Source organism: Lygodium microphyllum, chromosome 21 (genome assembly GCF_053477565.2).
Source record: "Lygodium microphyllum isolate KBCC chromosome 21, Lygodium_microphyllum_v1.1.10, whole genome shotgun sequence".
NCBI lineage: Eukaryota > Viridiplantae > Streptophyta > Polypodiopsida > Schizaeales > Lygodiaceae > Lygodium > Lygodium microphyllum.
Window position 1 is genome coordinate 137,655,261 of NC_141155.1, and position 21,437 is coordinate 137,676,697.

Below are 21,437 nucleotides of genomic sequence, written 5' to 3' on the forward strand. Positions count from 1 at the left end.
GGAGATTGTAAAGAGAGAATGCTATTGTGGTGATAGGTGACATGGAAGAGAGGGACGAACAAATTGAGAGGTGAGAGTGGAGTGCAGTGTGGTACTGAGTGACATGGAGTGGAGTGGAGTGGAGTCCGAAATGCAATCATGGAGTGACATGAATTGGAGAGGAAAGACTGGTGAGAAGAACATAGTAGAGAGAAATCCACACGCTTCTATTACTTCGCACAATCCTTGTTAAAAAAGAGCTGCCCTTTTTATAGTAGAGAGGGCAATATGAAAAAAAAATCACATTACATCTTTTCTTTTTTTGGAGAGAGATTTAAAAAATCTACACCAGGTCCAGAATTGCATTTCAAGTCCAAAATTTACTCTGGGTCCTCAATCCAAAGTCCAATGGATCCACAGTCTAGGGTCCAAAGTTTTGGGTCCCGGGTCCAAGAGTCCAGGGTTAAGAGCCTCGGCTGCGTCTAGAAATCTTGTCGGTCCTGACATCTCTAGGGAAAAAAGAAACTCTCTAGAAAGCCAAAGTCACCTAAAGTGACTCGGTTTGTAAAAGTAAAGTAAAAGTAACTTATCAAAAGCCTGCTATTATGTTATACACATTACGTAAATTACCCCTTCCTACTTGGTCAGCAACCTCTCTTTCTGCTGGGCGAGCTATCTTTGATGTTAGGCAACTTGTTTTCTCAGTTCTCAAGCTGTTTTCATGATGCTTGGCCTGCTGGTTAATCATTTGGGGCTGCAGTAGCTTCCCCAAGGCCTGGTTGTCGTCTTTTGTGCTGAAAACTCACACGTCATGCATTTGTGGGCTAAAGCCATTTGCTAAAGCCATCCTGTGCCTACTAAAACCTGTGTTTTGCTGATCTGCACCTGGAACTTTTGTGTTTTTGTGTTTTCAGTTTTAGACTGCACTTATGTGTGTAATTGTTTGTGTTTTCAGTTTTAGAGAGGGTCACATGTGCAAGTGGTTGTGATTCTTCACTACATTCACATATCTGCTGCTCCACTCTCTATCTACTCTTACATGCTTGTGTGTATGAATCGTCAAACTACTGAACTCTTGTTTGATTGGGCTGATTTTGACCACAAAGTGGACCGGTATCTCTCTCTAACTCTAGCTTCCTTGCCTCCCTTGGCACCTCCATGTTCTTCTACTGATGACAAATTCAAAGGGCTTGACTACTCTACTTGGAGCTACTTTGAGTCTTGTCATAAAGGCTTGGTTTGTGCAAAAGTAGTTGTGGTATATCATCTGTCGTTCCACTCCACGTCCTCAACAACCATCTCCACTTCAATCTGATTGGGACAAGGATGACTTCACAGGAGCAGTCCTCGTTTGGGAATCCAATGATGTTGCATATTCACCTCTTCTCAAGTGCATCTCCAAGGAAGTCTTACCAACAATCACCTTCTATGGAACTTCTCCCAAGGTGTGGCCAAAGCTTTGCCTAATGTATAAGCACCCATGTGGGTTGTCAATCCCAATGGACATTTTCAGACCCTAAAGTTCGAATTGACAGACTCCATCTAGTCTTTTCTTCTCCGAGTGACAACTATCCAAGACTAGCTTCATAGCACATAAGCTGCTCTTCGTGAAGCGCATCTTTCTTGTGGGGTTGGTGCTTTGTAAGCTCCCACTGGAGTTTGGTGAGGTCAATGCCTTAAGTAATAAGGACCCAAACATCAATGACTCATGTCATCATTCTTAACATTCAATCCAGGTTGTTGGAGCATGAGTCTACCTTGAGGCTACAAGGGAGGTGGTTGTCTCTAGCCAAAGCTCCACAGATTCGAGCTTTTTCAGCTATGGAGAAGAGTGGCAAGAAGAACAAAGTAAAGCTTATTTTATAGCAAGAAGGAGCATCTCCAAAAAGATTGCAAGAAGCTAGCAACTTTTCAAAAGCAGAAGGGAAAGAAGGGCAAAGGCAACTCAAGATCTCCATCATCCTCAAACTTCAACTCGCAATTTTTCTCATGCGGCCAAGGCTATGATGACTGAGGAATCCCTTCTCTAACCCTAGTGATGTCATCATCCCTCACTAGTCCTCAAGAAAACTGTGAGAGGGCACTGGTGAGGCTTGCTAGTCTCACCGATTCCTTGATCCAATGGGCCCTGAGGGAGACGCAATTGTGATAGGCATACTACTGTCCTGTATAAATGCTTTTCTTACCACATTTAGAACCCCAATTGCCTCCTCCTCATGTGCTCAGAGTCACCAATAATCTCTCCCAACTCCCTCAAAGCATATGACTCCAGATCCTAGAGAGAGTCTTTGCAGTAGTATGTCCTATAATCTACATCTTGTTGTCTAGATGGATCAGTGCTACTGTTAGGAATCAGCTCCCATTTGTGACAATGTTTTTGAGCCCATTCTCGCTGTGAAGTCTGGCATGAAATTCATGCTCTAGCCCTATTCAGAGATAAGAAAGGCTAGATGTCATGAAAAATCCTTGTATCCACACGTTGGACCTTGTCCATGATCCAAGCTACTTTCCCCCAAGTCACTATCATAGTTTCAGTTGTACCATCGAAGACTATCTTGAGGGCTCTCATCCACACCTCATGGGCCTAGTGGCAAACCCCATAGATTGTGTCTCTATGTCTCATTTGGCAGCCAGCATTGCCACTTGCTATTTGGAATCTTCCATAACCAAGCCATATGCTGATTGCCAAGCTCTTGTGTGTTGGTAACCAAATGAAGAGTGAGATGTTCCTTGACGAGGAGCTGCCATCTAATCTGCTCCAAAAGTCAGCAAATTCTTATGGGAGTATATTAAAACTACTTGAGTTCGAACAAACGCAAATAGAAATAACTGCTCACTCACAATTAGTAAACTGCTCAACTTCTTTGCACAAGTGGATATCTCCCTTGCTTGAAGGACTTTCAAAAAGCACATTTTTCCACGGTCAAATATTGCAGTGGCCTTAGGTCCCATACGTGTGTGCACATGCACACATGTGCACGCATGTACACATTAAAAACACCTTTGGTCTTCAGCTAAGCTACATTTGGATTAAGGTTAGGATCCATGGTTTGGAAGATGGTCCCATATGACAACAACGATCTCCTCAAAGTTGTAACATCATAACACATACAAACAATGACAATCAACCACAACCACGGATACCCAAGCAGTGGGTGATCTAGCCACCACCAAGGTGCCTTTGAAAGGCACTGATGTCAATGTTGATCATATTGGATCTCTGTTCACAGAAATTGGAAATTGTCGAATCTTGATGCATGTAACTAATGCCTTGTAGAAGCACATCATGACCATGGGTTTACCTCCTTTAGCCACACCGTTGAAGTGTCCCCCCCTTTCACCAACTCTAGGAGCTTTGAGTTACCAACCTAATTTGATGCATAAATTTTCTACTCAGCATCTAAAGAAATTTTAGGGTGGGTTTCAAATCTTAGCACTAGATGCCATTGCCTGGTAAGCTGAATGAATCAGGGAGGAAGTTGATTACTTCTGAAAACTAATGGGTGGGATGTCAGAGTTTGCATTACTCAGCAACGTGTGCACAATAAAAGGAAGGAAGTTCATGCCCAAAAGCGTACACCAGCCCATAAGGAAAAAGTGAGATACACAACTATTAATAACACCCAGGACAAAAATGCCCGTGGCAAAAGACAAAGTACAAAGAAGGTAAATGGGTGTTAGTTTACCATAGCTGGTTTACAAAATAAACAGACCTTGAACATGTCACAGTGCAGAAATCCGACATCCTTCTTTGAAAGTAATTCACACATGCAGATTCTAAATGAGTTTTTTTTTAAACTCATAATGGATGTATGATTTGCCTTCATAAGCTCCTCCTCTCCTTCACAGGCATCAGAATGATTTCCCAGTTTAGAACAAAAACTCAAGATGTATATATGCTTTACCTTCATAAGCTCCTCCTCTCCTTCGCAGGCATCAGAAGGATTTCCCAGTTTAGAACTGCTCGCTGTATTATTGATCATATTCTGGCACTAAAGATTCACACACGTTGATGTTTATTAGGCACAATGCAGATCTTTCCAATTCAACACATAAAGGCAACAAGTTGCAAATGACTACTTCTAAGTGTACCATTTTTTCATAGTCTTTGCGAAGTAAGTCCAATTCACATTGTGTTGCCTTTAAAAGACTCGATGTTTCTTTCATGCTTTGCTGCGAGAACTTTGAAGATTCTTCAGCTGCTGCTAGGGAGTCCCTCAAGCTAGAATTTACAATCTGAAAACACAAGTGACTAACTTTTAATACGGAAAAACCCTCGAGAAAGAACAGCACCTACAAATTAGAAATCCATGCAAATGAATGGTCAGTCGTCAAATGTATGTAGCTGAATCCGGTCTCAAAACTCCAAGAGACTTGATTACATAGTGATGTAACTTGTTAAGCTAGTGACTCCAACAACCTCCATTTTCAAAACAAAATAATTGTCATAAACCTTTTAAGTCCTTTACAAAACATGTAAAAACCTCGGTCCAAGCCATGCAGTTTTACACATATACAACAGGTAATCTATGCTGCATAAAATGGATTTCTCTGTCGCAGAGTAATGTTTACATGCATGTAACCTTCCTTTGAAACAAACAATGTTTTGACCTCAAATAGCCTCTTTCCCAAGGGACTGATTACCTTTTCCCCATGAAACAGGCACCTGATGGGGAACTTTTGCAAAATGAAGCAAAGAATTGGGCAATTGGCTAAGATACACCTGCTGTGTCTATGTGACAAATCTCTTGAATCTGACTATTGATTCTCCCTCCTCCTATCAACAACACTCCGGTGTAGGTCAATACTATTTTCTTGCACAACTTGAATCATGGAATGACTATCAACTCTTCCATCCAATAGATCGTCATCAATATCTGTCATTCTGTTGTTGAACATCACTCTTGCCTTTTCCCTGATGTTCAGGTTACTGTACTTGACATGCAAATAAGAAGCCCACTTCAACAGAGCACTAGTAGTCTTTCTCATTTATAAATCATCGTCTGCCCTGACAACTGGATAATGTTTGTGAACACTTGCATAATCACGGGCATGGATCAATAAAATTATATGACCAGAAAGAGTGCTGATCAAAGTATGCAGACATGGCATTATGATTCTATTAGATCATTAGGTATAAGAGAGGAAAACATTTGAGAAAGGTTGACCTAAAAGTGTGAAATTCTGTATACACTGAACACTTTCTTAAAAATGTTTGCAATCTCTTTGTTAGCAGATGGTTACCTTCAGCTGATCAAGTTCCACCAGCATGGCATTGACGTCTTGTTTGCAACTTGATAGGTCTATTCCTGCATGTTCCTGCTCTTAAAGTTCATGTTCAGCAAAAAAGTACAGATGTTTCTACTGCTTATGGCTTTCAATGACAAGAGGGGAAAAAGTTGAGTGGCGTACATACCTGCTGACTTACAGACTCAACACATGTCCTTTCCAGGTTGCCATAAGGCAAATGTTGGACCTATTTCAAACCCAATGTTACTTTGCAGTTTTCTCAAATCAGAGTGTAACAGGCTGCATGTATTTCTTCTGCAACACAGGTGAAGACAACTATACAACCAAGCTTCATTGCAGCAAACATCAGATACTTGCAGGTTTTTTAGGTAGTTAAAGAACATAAGTAGGGTTCACATCTTCAACATTATATAGAAGCCTGCATCAGCTGGGCAGAATTATACTTGACCTCATAAAGCCCTTTTCTCCAAGCAGATTTGTGCAAGGAACATTCTTTTTTTGTTCACCTTCAAGTTTTGATTATGTGCAATGTCATTTCACTAGTATCATTGACATGAACTTAGTGGTAGGAGGCATGTTAATGTCATTACTCTAGGAACATCTGTCGGTCTGTCTAAGAGGAATGATGTGAAAGGGAGGACATGTTGCATAGTTTTGAAATGTGGTCAAACAAGGGCTAAGGTTCAAGGGCTCACTGTGACGATCTAAGAACTAAGCATTGTGGATTCCAAACGAGAGTTCTCTCACAATTATAACCACAAAAGATGGTTGCAATATATGCAAGAGGCAAACTGCATGTTGCAATAATAGGGCCTTGACACCTCAATCTTCTTCAAGGGGCTCAAGCTGCACCTACAATAAGGTACACATATCAAGGCCCTTTTCTGATGAAGCTCAATGGCCTTTCTGTGCTAGTCATGAACCAAGATATGCACAAGCATCCCAATTTCAAGGAGTGCAAGAAGTCTAAGCCTATCACTAGCAAAGCTGCCAAGTAGATGGACCTTGGAGGGACATTTCCATAGAATGCACAACAAGGTCTATGAAGATATGCCAAGGTTTGCATGGAGAAAATACAAAATGTATGAACACAACTAAAACACAATAACTCAAACAAAAAAGCAAAAAACACAACCAAAGAAGAAAGATAACTCTGAATTAAATGAATGAATGTTGTAAATAAATGAATGCGTGTACAAGATGCTCAAAGGCAGAGTTGTCCAAAAACATGACTCCCTTGGAAGCCAGCTAAGGAAGTAGCCAGAGTGGCATCCACTAGAGAAAGATCCCAAGGGCCATCAACACCAATCAGAGTAGGCAAGCAACAAAATGCAGCTTGTAGGAGAGTGTGTCAAACTAACAGAGACCTCCACGACAGAAGAGGGGGATCTGACTCAAAGCAGAGCTCATAGTTGCATCCATATGTGGTACAGACTGATCCATACAGTACGATCTGTATGGCATCATACCATACCAATCATACAATTATTAGGTACGAAAAAACTGCCCCTTTTTTGCCATAACCTTTTTAGTACGAAAAAATGACCCTTCTTAGTATGAACAGACTGCCCCTTTTGTATGATCATTGATGTACAATGTATGATGTATCCACTCTCATCTATCTACTTGTAAGGTGTAGCGCATGTTATGCATACGGAATATGCAATACAAGTTTTAGCTTGTTACCCTCATGTATTCATCTTATATACTCTAATGCCATTGCTATTTTGGGTTAAACATGTATTCTATCATCTCTAGCCCAAAATAATCAAGTTCAATTTTTTTCTCGTACTAATATCATGCCACACCTTATCAATTCTTAAGGTACCATTTAGTACCATATTGTATCGTACTGTACAGTATTGTACCATTCACACCTAACACCTATGACACAGCTATACCTACGCCAAATCCGATCAAGGCCGCAACTAGGAAGGCCAAATCAAGGGGTGCAGCTGCAATGAAGCCTGTCCGAGTCAAGCACAAGGATCAGCAGCCTGTCACCTGCTGGCAGCATAGGCTGAAAATGCAAGGAAAACAAGTCGCCAAGATGATCAAGCAGCTGGCGTCAGCAATGGACTGTAAAACACAGCGTGTGCATGCCTCCAAACGGCTGGGCAGCAACTGGTAGCAGGTTGCCAAGGGCTCGAAAAAGTGTGGCAGCAGTCGGTTGAGGGCTGAACAGCCACTTGGCAGAGTAGGCTAGTGGCTGAGCACACTATCTATTTATAGATGAGAAACCAACCAAACTAGGAAAGTTTGCTTATGGGACACAAAAATTGTTTGTTTGTAGAGCTAATTAAGGTTTCATGAGAAATGCTCCTTCTTTAGCTTAAGGTTTGTTAAGCTAATTATGGCTCAATGAGAAATGCTCCTTTTTTAGCTTAACAAGGTCTCAAGATGCCAATGGTATCAGAGTTACACCATCTCTTCATCAATGGACACATCTAAGTAAGCAATGTCATCTCTTTCCTCATTAATCTATTACCATTGCCTGTCTATTCATCAAGGATGCTTAAATTATCAGACCTAGAAAACGAAAAATAGTTCAAATACAAGCTCTACCTTCACATTTGGTAATGATTTGAAGCTATGCATGACATCCCCCATTTTACAATTCTTTTGGATATGCATCAAAAGTCTCATGGATTTCATTTCCTAAAAATCCAAGAAATGTTTTCATCGTTAATTCCTATCAACTAACACTCTCGCAAGGTAGTGGCTGGCTTACTGAGAGGTAGACTCATGGATGAGATCTCCCCTGTGATATTTGGATCTGTCATGAGGAGATTCTTCTAAAACGTCCATCTATGTATGAGTCTTGAGATTCTTCAAAAAGCCCATCCTGTAGAGGCACTTGCCATTGTATGTCCTTTTTTCTCTTTTGTTTAATGAGGACCAGGTATGAAGAAATAAGACAAGTATAATATTACTCTCATCACCAACATGAACAGCCACTTTCCTGCCAACATACATATGTTCCACAACGTCTAATTATTCATTTGAAGACACTAATATACAATTCATTATGGATCTTTTAAGGCTAGGCATGCCAACTTGTGATCTTACATCCTGAAAGATGATTGACTTTCAGGATCCCTAGCAGGACACCTGTTGCATCACCTACACAATAATGTTTTGATTAAACATTAAGAAGACTGGCCATGATGACAACTATCAAACAAGAAACCGCTTTACTTTACACATCAGTGGTCATGTTTACTCCAGACAAGCAGTTTTCTTTTCTGATTTCACAGCAAATTACTTTCCCACACAATTACAAGACCTGTATATTTTCATGGCAGAGTGAAGTATGGTAAATTACTCACTTGCGCATTATAACAATTGGGTTCAAGTTCTGGAAATGGAACTGTCTGGTCGACAAAATCATCCTTCACCTACAAGCATGGAATCATTTGCTCATTGTAGGACTAGATGTACCTACATGCTAGCTAATTGTTTTAAGAACTTAGATCTTTTTACCTCAGTGACAGTGGCCATCCCAGGACAATATTTCCTTTTCCTGTCAGCCACATGAATCCTTGCACTGTGATCTGGCACAGCACAAGCTTCATCGACAAATATTGTTTTCTCACAGATATTCTCCTTCTTTGGGGACACCGACCAAGTTTGTGCAAGTTCTTTGCCGTTTGATTCATTCTCTTCCAATAAGCACTCAAAGGGTGGAGGCAAGGGAAAAGTCCTCTCCCTAATCTGCAACATTTGTTTGTCATCTTTCACAGGCTTGGTAAGGTCCTTCGGAAACTACACAAAAGATACATACACAATTCAGCCACAGAATGATACATGCTCATTAAAAAGTGCAAAAAAATGCATTTCTATGCAGCTAAATATTTTGAACTGATCTAGTCAGACAGTTTGAACAAGCTTACTGAAGATTTTTCATCCAGGTTGAATATACATGTTCAAGAGATGTTCACAATTCACACATTAACTCGAACAGAGGAGTTTGCACAATATCAACATTTTATAGCAGCTGAGTATGTTTTACCTCGTCTACAACATTTCCAAAAGGTATACGAGGACACCACGTCTCCCTCCGTGCAATCTAACCACATCTCAAATCAGTAAATGGTAGCAAAATTGTAATCCTGTTCAACATGGAATTTAGACCGAGTTAACACCTTCTTTGTACGTTTTTCAATGTCACGATCATCAATTGTAGAGTTAAGAACTAAGGTGCTTAGATTTTCGATTTTCTGGGCTTGTTGTCGCTCTCGCTCAGCATGAGCCTTCTTCTCCTCTTGCAATTCCAGTGCTATTCTCTCTCGCTCATTTTCACTCTAATTGAAACCAAGGACATGTTAGACAAGCCAAAAGCTACTTGTAAGTTGTAAACCATAGGATGACAGATGAGTAGTGTCCTACTTTCAATAATGTATTTCTCAAATTTAGGATTTCCTCCTCAAAGTGTTCAGAATGAGACTCCTGTCAAACGTCAGAAAGCAACAGTGAAATGAATTGAACTAACAATTGACTGACCTTGAATTCAAAAACTAGTCATTAAGTTCTAATTAGCAGTTACTCTTAGCTTGGACCGTAACTCCTCAATCTCTTTCTTTTGTCTCTTGAGTAAAGCAGCATCAGTAAGAATCTGTCAAAGGCAACCAAGGCAAAGACACAATTTAGAACAGCTCTCAGTAGCCTAATAAGATTTACAAGCTCTTACCTCATTCACTTGAGCACAGTTTGTTACTCGAATCGCCCTACTAGCAAACTGGAGAGTTCCCCTTGTTTCATCAACATGAATCTGAGAAGATGAACACAATTTGAAGTTAGTTAGAAATGACTTGTTTCTAGGAAGGACAGTTTCAATATCAATGGGTACTAGACAACTCAGATTCATGGCATCATATGGTCTTATTCTTGAAACTGTACGAGCATTGGGGCTCACCACACACTACTTTGTACATGGAATACAAACAGGTTCTAATAGGAGTTAAATATATTTCAACTAATTTTTACATCATGTATTAAGTCACTTTATGTGACTTTGAATTTTCCTCTCTATTCTCTCCAGAAATATTATCTCTGCAGATCCTTTGTACTCACTGACTGTCCCACTGACTACAGATTTCACTAGAGAACTAGACACTCAAGCAAACACTCTTTGCATGAATTGTTTTCCATAGAGATTTTTGTTAGTCCACAGAGACATGTGGACATTTTCTCTCTTGCCCTCTCTTTTCCAAAAAACAGGAGCAATGACATTATAAAAGCAAAGTTGAATAATAAGAGTGTGATTTTCTTCTGCTCCCTCACTCCTATTTCTGTTGTACTCCTCACTCCAAACTCTCTCCACCTCGCTCCACTCCACCTCACTCGATTCCACCAAACTGTGCTGCAACATTCTGTACAGACTTGCATTTCCCTCTCTCTTCTCATCAGCATTTCTTTTTTTAAAAGTAAAGGGTAATTGTATTAATTACCAGAAACACAAAATACAAGCAAACTATATAACTGAGAATACAAGAGTCACAAATGGACTATACGTCTAACAATGAGACTGAAGAAATCACAGAATGCCAAGAAAGCAAATTATCCCTGGGAAGAATGTCCACAAGCTGAATGATGCTAAACTGCCAATGAAGAAGCCCTCTCAGTCTTCTCTATACTAACCCCTCACTCAACCTCTCTCCATGTCACTCCACTCCGCATCTGCACTCCAGCTCACTCAACTCCACCTGTTTGTGACATTCTCTTAGACTTGCATTTCCCTGCATTCTCTCTTCTCTTCAACATTCCCTCTCTCCTCTTTCTAGCATTTCTCTCTACATTCTCATATCTCTTCAACATTTCGCACCTCCTTTCATAGGCTGCAGATGGAGACACGCATGAAGGGGATGCAATGGCAGTGGAGAAGGAGAAGAGGAAGATGTGGGAGAGAAGAGCACACACAATGTAGGTGCTGTCCAACTGAACTGACAGCCTTATTGCACTATCATATTATATATGAATAAAGAATGGGCGATCACAATATACACGGGCAGGCCCAGAGGCCTTTTACCCCAATAACCTCCCATTAAAAGGCCAATGTGGCTGGGGAGTGAAAACAAAGAAAAGAAAAAAAAGACAAGGTGAGAAATCATGACATCTCACCCAACGCCCAATTGGAAAGCGAGCTATGAAAGAAGTGTCCGGAACCTCTGCAGAAGAATATTCAAGCATCCTCGAGTCCATGACATCCAATAGATAAACAATCCCGCAACTCCGTACAATGGAGCAATCCAAGAATGCTTCTCATGAAGCAAGCACAACTCATCAATGCACGGCTGTAAAGCATTAGAGTCGTGCATAGCATCACCGTAGTGTATACAAGACAGCGGAGAGTAGTCAAACTCTCCAGAATCAATCATTGAAAGAGAGCCAATATCTCGGACACTCATCCAACGAGGTCTCAAGACTACATGTGGCCTCAGTGAAGCGGAAGACTGACAGATGGCTGGCTGTCCAACCTGCAAAACTACAAGAAAATGACTCTCATGAGCCTGCAAGGGGTCTAACAACTAACCACCAACATCCTGACCCTGACTATTATGCATAGCTATGTCATCTGGGCCAATAAGTGCCTCATTTTCAGCATAAGCAGCTTGCTGTAATGGCACTATAGTTGCTATAAAATCAGCCATAAAGCGTACTGAATGCTCATCAAGAGGCCTGACAGATGTCTGCGTCTCATGGAAGACAGCATGACAGCTACGTATGACCTGCTAGGCATCCAAATCCCATAATCTGTAGGCCTTAAAGTCACCATCTCCATAACCAAGGAGGATACATCTACGTGACATAGGCTCATGTGGCATACGTACAGATGCCTCGCAGCCAAACATCCTCAAGTAATCATAGGAGGGCTGCATGCCACTCCATAACTCATGGGGTGTAATACCATCCAAGGTCAAGCACGGCGTCCTATTAACCCAAATAGACTTCCGTCATAAGGGCCTCAACCCAAAAGCCATAAGACAACCCAGTTGTGGTAAGCATAGAAGCAACCTTTGCCTGTAACGTCAAGCACATGCCATGAGCAATCCCATAATACTGTGGGCACAAGAAATCAATGCCATACTGCTGACAAGAGGTCCGAAAACTGGGAGAGAGAGCATGACTCTCATAATCCATCTGCAAGCACCTAGGCCTGCTACCAGCAGAATCCATAAACCTGTCAAGCATAACTACAGCATCCTCAATCTGCACCAAGGGAAAAGCCCAAACATGATGGGTAGCATGATCAACAAAGGTCACAAAGTACGATGCTCCACCAAGTGACTGGGAAGACATAGGTCTATATACTGCACAATGGACAAGATCTAGAGGAGCATGCCTCATACGATTGCCATAAGCCAAGGGGGCTCTGCAAGAAGGCAACAATGAGTCTAAACGAGACAAGATCTCCATCTCTCTGTGGTGCATATGGCCTAGACGATAATGCCATAACAATGCATGTGGTATCTAGATAACTGCAACCATAGAATCTCCCACATGAGAGACATGCACTCGATAATGAGAACCAACTCTAGAACCTTTGGCCAAAACCAAGCAACCACGACAGATCTTCCATGACCTATCCTGAAGAGAAATAGTATATCCTGTATTATGCAACTAACTGACAGAAATCAAGCTCTTACTGAGCATGGGAACATGTAAAACATCCCTGAGTCTAAGAGAAGTCCCATTAGGCAAAGCTAGGTGTATATCCCCTATACCAACAATAGCATAAGTCTACTCAAGGCCCAAAGAAATGCATCCATCAAACTCCCTGTAAGTAGAGAACCATGCTTTATGTGGAGTAACATGACAAGATGCCATAGAATCCAATAGCCAATCTGAGGCATAGGCCATATCACTGAGTAAGAAAGTTGTAGGGAAACTAGATGACAAGAGTACATGCTCAACTGCATCATCATGGGTAACAACATGTACCTCACCACTAGTAACAGTGGTAACATCTGCTGCATCTCTTGTATCTCTGACTCTCTGCTCATATCAAGTCCGTCGACTTTGTCTCTGCTACTCTCTAATCCATCTGAAACATTTTCTTTTAATATGCCCAAGCTTCCCACAATGGAAGCATGCAATATCTGAAGTAGAAAAACCTGTAGAAGACGACAAGGAATCCAAGTCATCATAAATACGACTATCCATAACATCCACGGAGCTCAAGCAGTCGAGGGCTATCACAACGGAGGGAACCTCCTCATAAAGACAATCATCTGCAAGTACAACAGTGGTAGAAGCATACTACAAAGGCTCGTGAAACCTCAACAGACGAGAGGACATAAAGGCATCAACCAAGGATGCAAAAGGTCCCATATAAAGAAGAGTCGTAGCCAACTGCATGGCATAACCAACCACAGTACGGTAAAGCATAAGACGTCTGTCATAAGAGCATATGGTATTCAGTCATGAAATCAACCCATAATCATAATGACAAACATGACTCTGCAGTACATCAAACCACATGGTAGCATCCAAGTCAATGTAAGATTGGTAAGTGGCATAAGATCCTGCAATGACCAAGCTCCAAGAGAAGTCCAAGTATCTGTACAAAAACATCCAAATAAGTGGCTCTGTAAAGTACATGACAGTAGACAAAGTGCATAGCCAAATAAGCATCAAGAGCAATGGCTCTCTGACATGTATAGGCAAAAGCAACCCAACTAGCATAGAAGCTAGGCAACACAAAACCAACAAAGCCATAATTGCTAAATCCAAGCATTGTCAAGAAGCCCACTGATCAAGGAGTAACCCACAAAAAACCAAGCATCAATGAGCAATGAAAGCTCAATAACTAACTGCCAAGACAATGGAGCAAACACTGCTCAAACATGTATTTGCATCCAAGTAAATACAAGATCCATAATCCTGACATTAAGGGCCAAATAGCATCCAAGCTGCATAAGTGATAAGCCAACCAAATGCAAATTGCTCCATAAAATTCTCAAACGCAAGTCGATTCAAGCCCAAACATCTATCATACTGCAGCTGAACCCAAAAGCATTCACATCAGACATCAGTCCCATAATGGGTAGCACGTGACATAAACCTTGTCAAGTGAAATACTAGCTGCAAAGAAAATGGCAATGAACCAAGAATTGAGCTCTACTCTTTACTCAAGAAGCATCCGGGAGCATAAACATCAAAGTGATATCATCCAAATACATTAGCATATCATCTCGAGTAGTCGGGAGCACCCGTAGACCATAGGCATAACCAAATTGGAGATAAAATAACATGTCAATCAAGGTAGCATAAATCCCAACCAACAACGAAGTGTCTGCATCCAAATCAAGGCTCAATAGCTCTCAAATAGCATATTCGGGCATAAACCATGATGATCAAGCATCAATACATCCAACAGGACACCCGAATGTCAACAAAGAGCATTATGCATAAGCCATCCCTGATAAAACCTTGCTGCCCAAACAATATACAGTAGCAAATCCCTACATAAATCGAGCTATGAAAGCTCAAACCAAATCCCAAAGCATCTCAAAACATTGGACAAACATCCCCAAAACATTTAGGCATCAAATACCAAGCCTCAGAAGCATCACATAAGCTAAGAGCATGACATTTTCTTACTGTAAATCAACTCAAATCTGTTACAAAAAATTTTGTGATCAGAATTTGGCAGATCTAACATCACCATTGCATCCAGAGCATGCCAAAACCCCAAGTTAGACTCTTACCTTGCCTAAATCGGGTTTCGAATGCCCGAGATATGAGAAAAAATAAGATTTATTAGCCAAATTTTGAAACAGGCGCAAAAAAATGTGAGTTGCTACTGTGGGGCCTGTTGGTTATGCTAAGGATAAGGAGGCAAATGGGAGCATACAAGGTGCCCAATGAAGCCAAGGAACACCTGCAAAGAGCCTATGAGGGCTAGGGAGAGGCAGGAGATGGAATCTTACCTCAGGGGAAAGAAGCCATGGCTAGCATTGAAGCTCCAAGCTCTAGGTCTTCAATCCGGGCTGAAGTAATGCCAAGCCAAGCTCCACGATCAAGCTCTAATCCAAAGCTCTAATACCAGTTGAAAGGGATGCAATGGCAGTGGAAAAGGAGAAGAGGAAGATGTGCGAGAGAAGAGCACACACAATGTAGGTGTTGTCCAACTAAATTGATAGCCTTATTGCACTATCATATTATATATGAATAAAGAATGGACAGTCACAGTGTACGCGAGCAGGCCTAGAGGCCTTTTACCCCAACAAAGCACACGGACAAATACTCCAGCAGAGTATAGGATTTGCTAGCTTTGTGGCTGAGAGCCTGAGATAGAGGAGCACTACATATGCAGATGTACAATATACTATGACATACAAGGAAGGTACCAATGCCTCTTCCGTGATGGTTTTGGACCTCTTTGTCATGTTATAGAGTACGAGGACCAAAGATGCCTAGGTCTTTTCCTCCTAGAGCTCCAAAGGCACCACTCATCACTACTACGAGGCAAGAGGCCAACTCACCCAAAAGAACCCACACATAGAGCAATGACAAACTTTTTCACAAATTAAACCCTACTAACACTGCTAAGATAGAGCCACCCCACCACACACCTTCCATTCCACGCCATGGAGTCACATTGGATAGAGCTATTTCACTCCGTTGAGCAAGACGGCCTTATCTACCAACAGTACGTTCTAGGAGGCCGCACAACAACCGGATCAAAGACATTATCATGAGACACCGAAGACTCACCACCAGGCATATTAGTGGAGCAATTAGGGACCGCATCATAGCTGAGATCATGTATAGATCTTGAGATCAGCTACAACCTATAGTCTCCACCACAGTTTTTGTGAATAGTTCTATTAGATTAGGTTTTCCTTTTCTTTCTACCAATGGGACAACACTAGACATTGTTCTACTCTAGCATAGTCGCATTGTTCAGTTATTCTCAGCATTGTTTGATAGGCCACTTACTTATTTTAATGTTATCTTCAGCTTGTCATTAGACATGGATGTACTCTGGATTTTGTCTCACAGGCCACATTGGCCTTATATAGACGTTAATATATCTTTCTTTCTTTTCTTTCTCTAGTATTTCTCTTCTCTCTGGCAGCCCTCTTTCAACTTGCAACATGTCTCTCCAGACTTCAAGATCTCTCTCTAATCAGCATTCTCTTTGGCTTCAACATCTGTCTCCAGACTTCTCTGGACTTGCATTTCTCCCTGGATTTGCATTTCTCCTTAGAGATTCTGCTTGTGTTTCTCTCTCAGCTTCCAATGTTTCTCTCTAGACTCTCTCTCTATACTTCCTTTGACCTTGTTTCTATCCACACTTCCTTTAAACCTCCATTTTTCTGGACTTTCTGGGCTTGTAGTTGCAGCAGCATTTCTTTGTACTTCTCTTAGGCATCCATCTTTCTCGGGACTTTTTGCACTACCTCCAGACTGGCATTTCTCTCTGCACTTCATGATTCTCCCTGGACTTCTCTTGAGATTGTAATTTTTTTTACTTGGAGATTCTCCTCGGCATCCCGTCCTCTAGAGATCTCTAGACTTAGTGGAGTCCTTTTCTAGAATTCTCTGTGACATTTCGAGAGACATTTTTGTGGCAGTTCCAGAGACTTTGTGGCTGTACAGAAGAGCAAGCGGACTGTTCTCAGGAATCCTCCTGTACCACCTACTCTACAGAAACTAAATCAAGCTTCCCAACTTGAGATGCCGTCTACAAGGTTCTAATTTAAGATTTCATCAGAAAGCAGTGAATATAGATGGCAAAATGCCAAAAGGACAGTTTCAGCAAGGCTATGAAGACTCTTTAGATTAACTTTGGTCAATCAAAAGATCCTGTGCTAAAAATCCTACAATGTACTCTAGAAGATGAGTAAATGAACGTTTGATCAGTCTCAAAATCACTAGACTCCTACATATGTACTCTAGTACAATTGCCAGAGTACCATAGCAGGTGTTATGTTGCATATGACTGCTGTTCTGGCATTGCCTCCCAATGCAGGCTGCAAAATTCGGGTGAGCTTACTGTCACGATATGGAACATGTCCTCTGCATTAGATAGTAAAGCAGAAATGTTGTAAGTTTCTATTTTGAAAAGTGACTTGCAAGTAAGCAAAATAATGCACAAAGTGATTCCTTCATGGTAACTGACCCTTGATTTTCAATGCCCTCACTTAACTTGTTGATGACTTGTCCTAGAGTCATTAAACTTTTGTTTATATGTGTGCCTTCCTTCAAGCGGGTTCCCTCTGCTCCAGTCTTTGCAACACGCTCAGAACCAGCTAAATCCACCAAATTCTAAAGTAACACCATCGGATGAATAAATCAGAAATCTTGCAGGCCAACACATGGCTCAGAACTGAAAATATGGATGACGGCGTATTTTCACCAGAACTGAAACTCGCACAGCATCACAAGACAACCCTGAGGAATCATCTGCACTCCTATCCCTGCTTTCAATGACCTGAAAAAAATGACTCGTCACTTTTGTTCCAAGCCTCATTCTCAGATTGTTTTGTTAAAGACTAATAGTTGAGGACTATAGGCTGCAGAAGACTTGCCCTAGAAAAAAACAGTAATCTTACCATGCGAAAAATAGTATGGGACCTGCTGCTGTATACATTCATATTTGTTTCACCAATATGTCGATGTGCTGCAATTATTCATATGTTTAAGCAGTTTGCCAGCTGAACTATGAAATATCAAGTATCATTTTGAAAGTTAAGCATGACATTATGCACCGAATATTATGGGAGACATGAAATGATATAGCAACACCAAGAGCCCAAGTTTTTGAGCTGTCTGCTGACACACACAGGATACAGGTTTGAAGAGAATTTTGTCTACATGCCAATAAACAATATAGAACAATGAAGTGAGACCAAGCCTACCAACCTTCTCCAAACTCCATCAGCTGAAGCACTTGTTCAGGACTGGCAACAATTTCCTCCCTTAATCCTGCAACAAAGATCCCACGCTGTCCAACAAGCAAAGCATTTAAGTTTGACAGCATGTACCACTGTTACATTAAACTCCCAAACTTGAAAGTGATCTAAAGAGCCAACAGAAATGTCATCAAATGTGGCACTGTCTAATATCATCAAGAACTAATATCCACTACAATGCAAATTGACCTGATCATAGCTTTTTTATACTGACCAGTAAAACAATGCTTTGAGCCATTTTCAGAAAGGCCCATCTTTTCAAAAAAGAAAAATACTACCTCCAAATTCTCATGCACTTGCAGCTTCTTTTGACCTGGAGCTAGGAGGTCATTTATCTCTTCATTATATATTTCCATGTAAGACATACGAAGAAGAAACTCCCTGTCAACTGCCTACAGGACAACAAGTCAATGCCCAAATCCAAAACATGAATAGACCTTTCCCCCCTTCCTCTCCATCTCCCTGAATTAAAGAATCGGTGACAATAGATGTTGGGATCTTTGTTACAGCAGATTTCATTGTACAACTCCAGTTATATTCTTGCATAAGACCCAATTTATGGGCACAGAAGAGACTTACAATACATAAACAAGATTAGATTTCTTTCCCCACAAAAAATTGATTCAACTAAATACTTGACGATACAAAAAGGTTACCTTACATAAACAATCAATTCATTATAATTACTGTATATAATAGAATCAATCATATTAATTTTTTAAAAACCACGCACACCGTAAAAATGATACCCTTGCAATGCTTGGAAGCATAGCATTGCAACATTTCTGTGCAGGGGGGAGCAACTGATAAGCAAGCCACTACAAGTCCAGAATTGGTAAGTGGTTAAAGTTAAAGTCAAATTTTCTTTTCAAATTTCAAAGTTTAATTCTTTTCGAACTCGACCACATGTTCTCTCCATTTATATCTCATGTGCAAATGATGCATAAGTTCAACAACACCGTTGATTTCGGAGAGGACAGTTTTGTGGACACTTCAGTCTCTTGGGGACACATTGTGACTCCAGAGGGGGGTCATTTTAATGCTCGAAGGAGGCATCCAAGTTCTTAAGAAAGCCATCTACAATCTGGTGCTTGAGGGGGGGCCATACATATTTAGGCCCCAAAGGGAGAGATCTACAAATTAGTCCAAGAGAGGGCAATCTAATTTGAGGTCCTTGAGGGGGCCACCCTAGTCCCCTGTGGGGCTACCAGTGTCCTAGTGGATAATTTTTTTGACTACTTTTTGCAAGTCTAGAGGTCGATATCCAGTGCTATTTCACATATTTGGAGTTCCTAGAGATCAGGAAGTGTTACATTTTCAAATGAAAGTACAGCCAGAGTTCCAAATTCCAGCTCCTACAATCGACATAGAGTTCCTTCAATATCAAGTCAGCTTGGGACACACCTACCACACTTGGGAGGGTGTGCTTACTCCCTCTCAATCATAATCCATTGTCTGCAGCACTTCATCATGGATCTTCAACAGTTTTTCCATTCAGAAGGGGCTACCTGTTTTACCCCTCATTCATTTTCACAAGTTCAGATATATCCATGGTGTCCAGCTTCATTTTAGGCATGTCAATCTATTTGTCCCAAGTATCCCACTATTTCACACACTTTTGTGCACACTTGACACACCTTATTTATGTTTGATGCCCCGCTATGTTACACACTTTTGCGCACATTTGACACACCTGAAGTGGCACCTCATCATTGTGTATTTGTATCGCACATATCACTTAGTTGTACTATCAGTTGATCAGTTGTTACTTCATTGTACATATTCATTTGTCCCTCCATCTTTGTGAGTTGAGGATGAGTGACTCCCCACATTCATATGTAAAGTGCACAAAGGCAGATAAGTGGTTTCCACAAGTCAATAGGTAGCCTATTTAAGACAAATCCCTTGCCCAACCAAAAGCCAGTGTTAAGTGTTCTTGGGTAAGTTTGTCAAAACATCATCACATCATCATGCTAATTTTGCTTCATGGCAGCATGTGAATGCTGCTATCAATTTTGCCCCAGAGCAAGTTCTCAATTGGTTGCCCTTGCCTGCATTCTGCTCCCATTTGTTCAGCATGCGTTCTCCAGCCTTCTGCTGCCTGTATCTTCATGACTAGGTGTTGTTTTTGCCTACCCAATTGAGTTCACCCATGAGCTAGCCACCTCACCTAGGATCACCAACCAAGATCCAAAGCTCTTAGCAAAATAACTCCATTCCTCCTCTATAAGGAACTGCTATATCTGTTCCCCTCAGCAACACTATCTATTCCATTGTTCCATGCAAAACCAACTTGCACCAAATGACTGCATCGAAGAACTGGCCATGCTTCCTAAATCAAGAATATTGCAAGACAATAAAAGAAAAGCAAACCATACTAGAAACCTAAATTTCCCTCCTATTAGACTGCTAAATTTTGCAAATACTGTAGACTATCACATAGGACCGCTTTCACAACAAATTCTTGTGTTTTGTATTCATAAATTGAAACTTGTGCAATGGTATAAAGAATCTGTTTGGATTCCTCCATATGTGACTCCAGTCAGAAGAAAGTGTGTGAATCACCATGTATCCAGAAATGTGTTTCTCCTCCTCCGTGCCAAGAAACTCTCCCTGCAACTTCCCACCTCCCACAAAGAGAGTGGATGATCTCTAACCACCATGAAGGGTGGTAAGAGATCTTAGACATGACACACATGCAGTCACAACAGCAGCTCCTGCCCAACCACCCAAGTATGTGGCTCCCAACAAACCCACAGCAGTAGCTACCCAACATCATGCACCTAAGGTAGCTCATCCCCAGCAGATTGTTAACTCATCAACATCTCCAACACCTGCCAGGGACACAGACCCATTGAGAAGCCCACATCTCCAGCTCCAGGTCTAAAGTATTTGTTTCACAGATTCTACCTTCCTTGACACTCATCAACCTGAAGGGATGATAATCCATTGCTTTGAAAGAAAGAACGCACAGCCCTAGATCCATAAGCAAGAGATTGTAGATTCACATGATTCAGAGGATTTCCATTCCTTATGCAGGGCAGCAGATTCTATAGTAGGAGAAAGCAAAGATAGGCATGGACGTAGCTAAATCCAATCCAAGAGACTCAAAACACTCCCTATGAGGATCCTCTCGTGCAATATGCAAGGCTTTGATGGACGATTGTTCAAACAAGACCAAAGCCTCATGAGATAGGACTTGCATAGAGCACTGAAGAAGCTTCAGGAGTCGTGGTTAGTTGAAGTTCACAAGAACAAGAAGGAAAAGAGTTGGAATTTGTTAGT

The 21,437-nt window shown here is 41.2% G+C and overlaps 1 protein-coding gene across 5 annotated transcripts in view; it reads right to left on the reverse strand.

Annotated features, from left to right (window-relative positions):
* Window positions 1-21,437, reverse strand: part of LOC148018628 (uncharacterized) — a 99,890-nt gene that overhangs the window by 26,083 nt on the left and 52,370 nt on the right. For 3 of the 5 annotated variants that reach the window (XM_087661593.1, XM_087661595.1, XM_087661596.1), the window contains 17 exons: window positions 18,431-18,544; window positions 18,103-18,184; window positions 17,793-17,860; window positions 17,597-17,671; window positions 17,360-17,505; window positions 17,154-17,256; window positions 9,920-10,000; window positions 9,776-9,844; window positions 9,619-9,678; window positions 9,375-9,533; window positions 9,242-9,298; window positions 8,713-8,994; window positions 8,559-8,627; window positions 5,396-5,455; window positions 5,224-5,298; window positions 4,072-4,215; window positions 3,885-3,971 (listed from right to left, as the gene is read on the reverse strand). In XM_087661593.1, coding sequence (XP_087517719.1) covers window positions 3,885-3,971; window positions 4,072-4,215; window positions 5,224-5,298; window positions 5,396-5,455; window positions 8,559-8,627; window positions 8,713-8,994; window positions 9,242-9,298; window positions 9,375-9,533; window positions 9,619-9,678; window positions 9,776-9,844; window positions 9,920-10,000; window positions 17,154-17,256; window positions 17,360-17,505; window positions 17,597-17,671; window positions 17,793-17,860; window positions 18,103-18,184; window positions 18,431-18,544 — 1,731 coding nt within the window. Of the gene's footprint in view, window positions 1-3,884; window positions 3,972-4,071; window positions 4,216-5,223; window positions 5,299-5,395; window positions 5,456-8,558; window positions 8,628-8,712; window positions 8,995-9,241; window positions 9,299-9,374; window positions 9,534-9,618; window positions 9,679-9,775; window positions 9,845-9,919; window positions 10,001-17,153; window positions 17,257-17,359; window positions 17,506-17,596; window positions 17,672-17,792; window positions 17,861-17,948; window positions 18,005-18,102; window positions 18,185-18,430; window positions 18,545-21,437 lie in introns of those variants that run through there. The other 2 variants (XM_087661594.1, XM_087661597.1) reach the window with 2 other exon arrangements.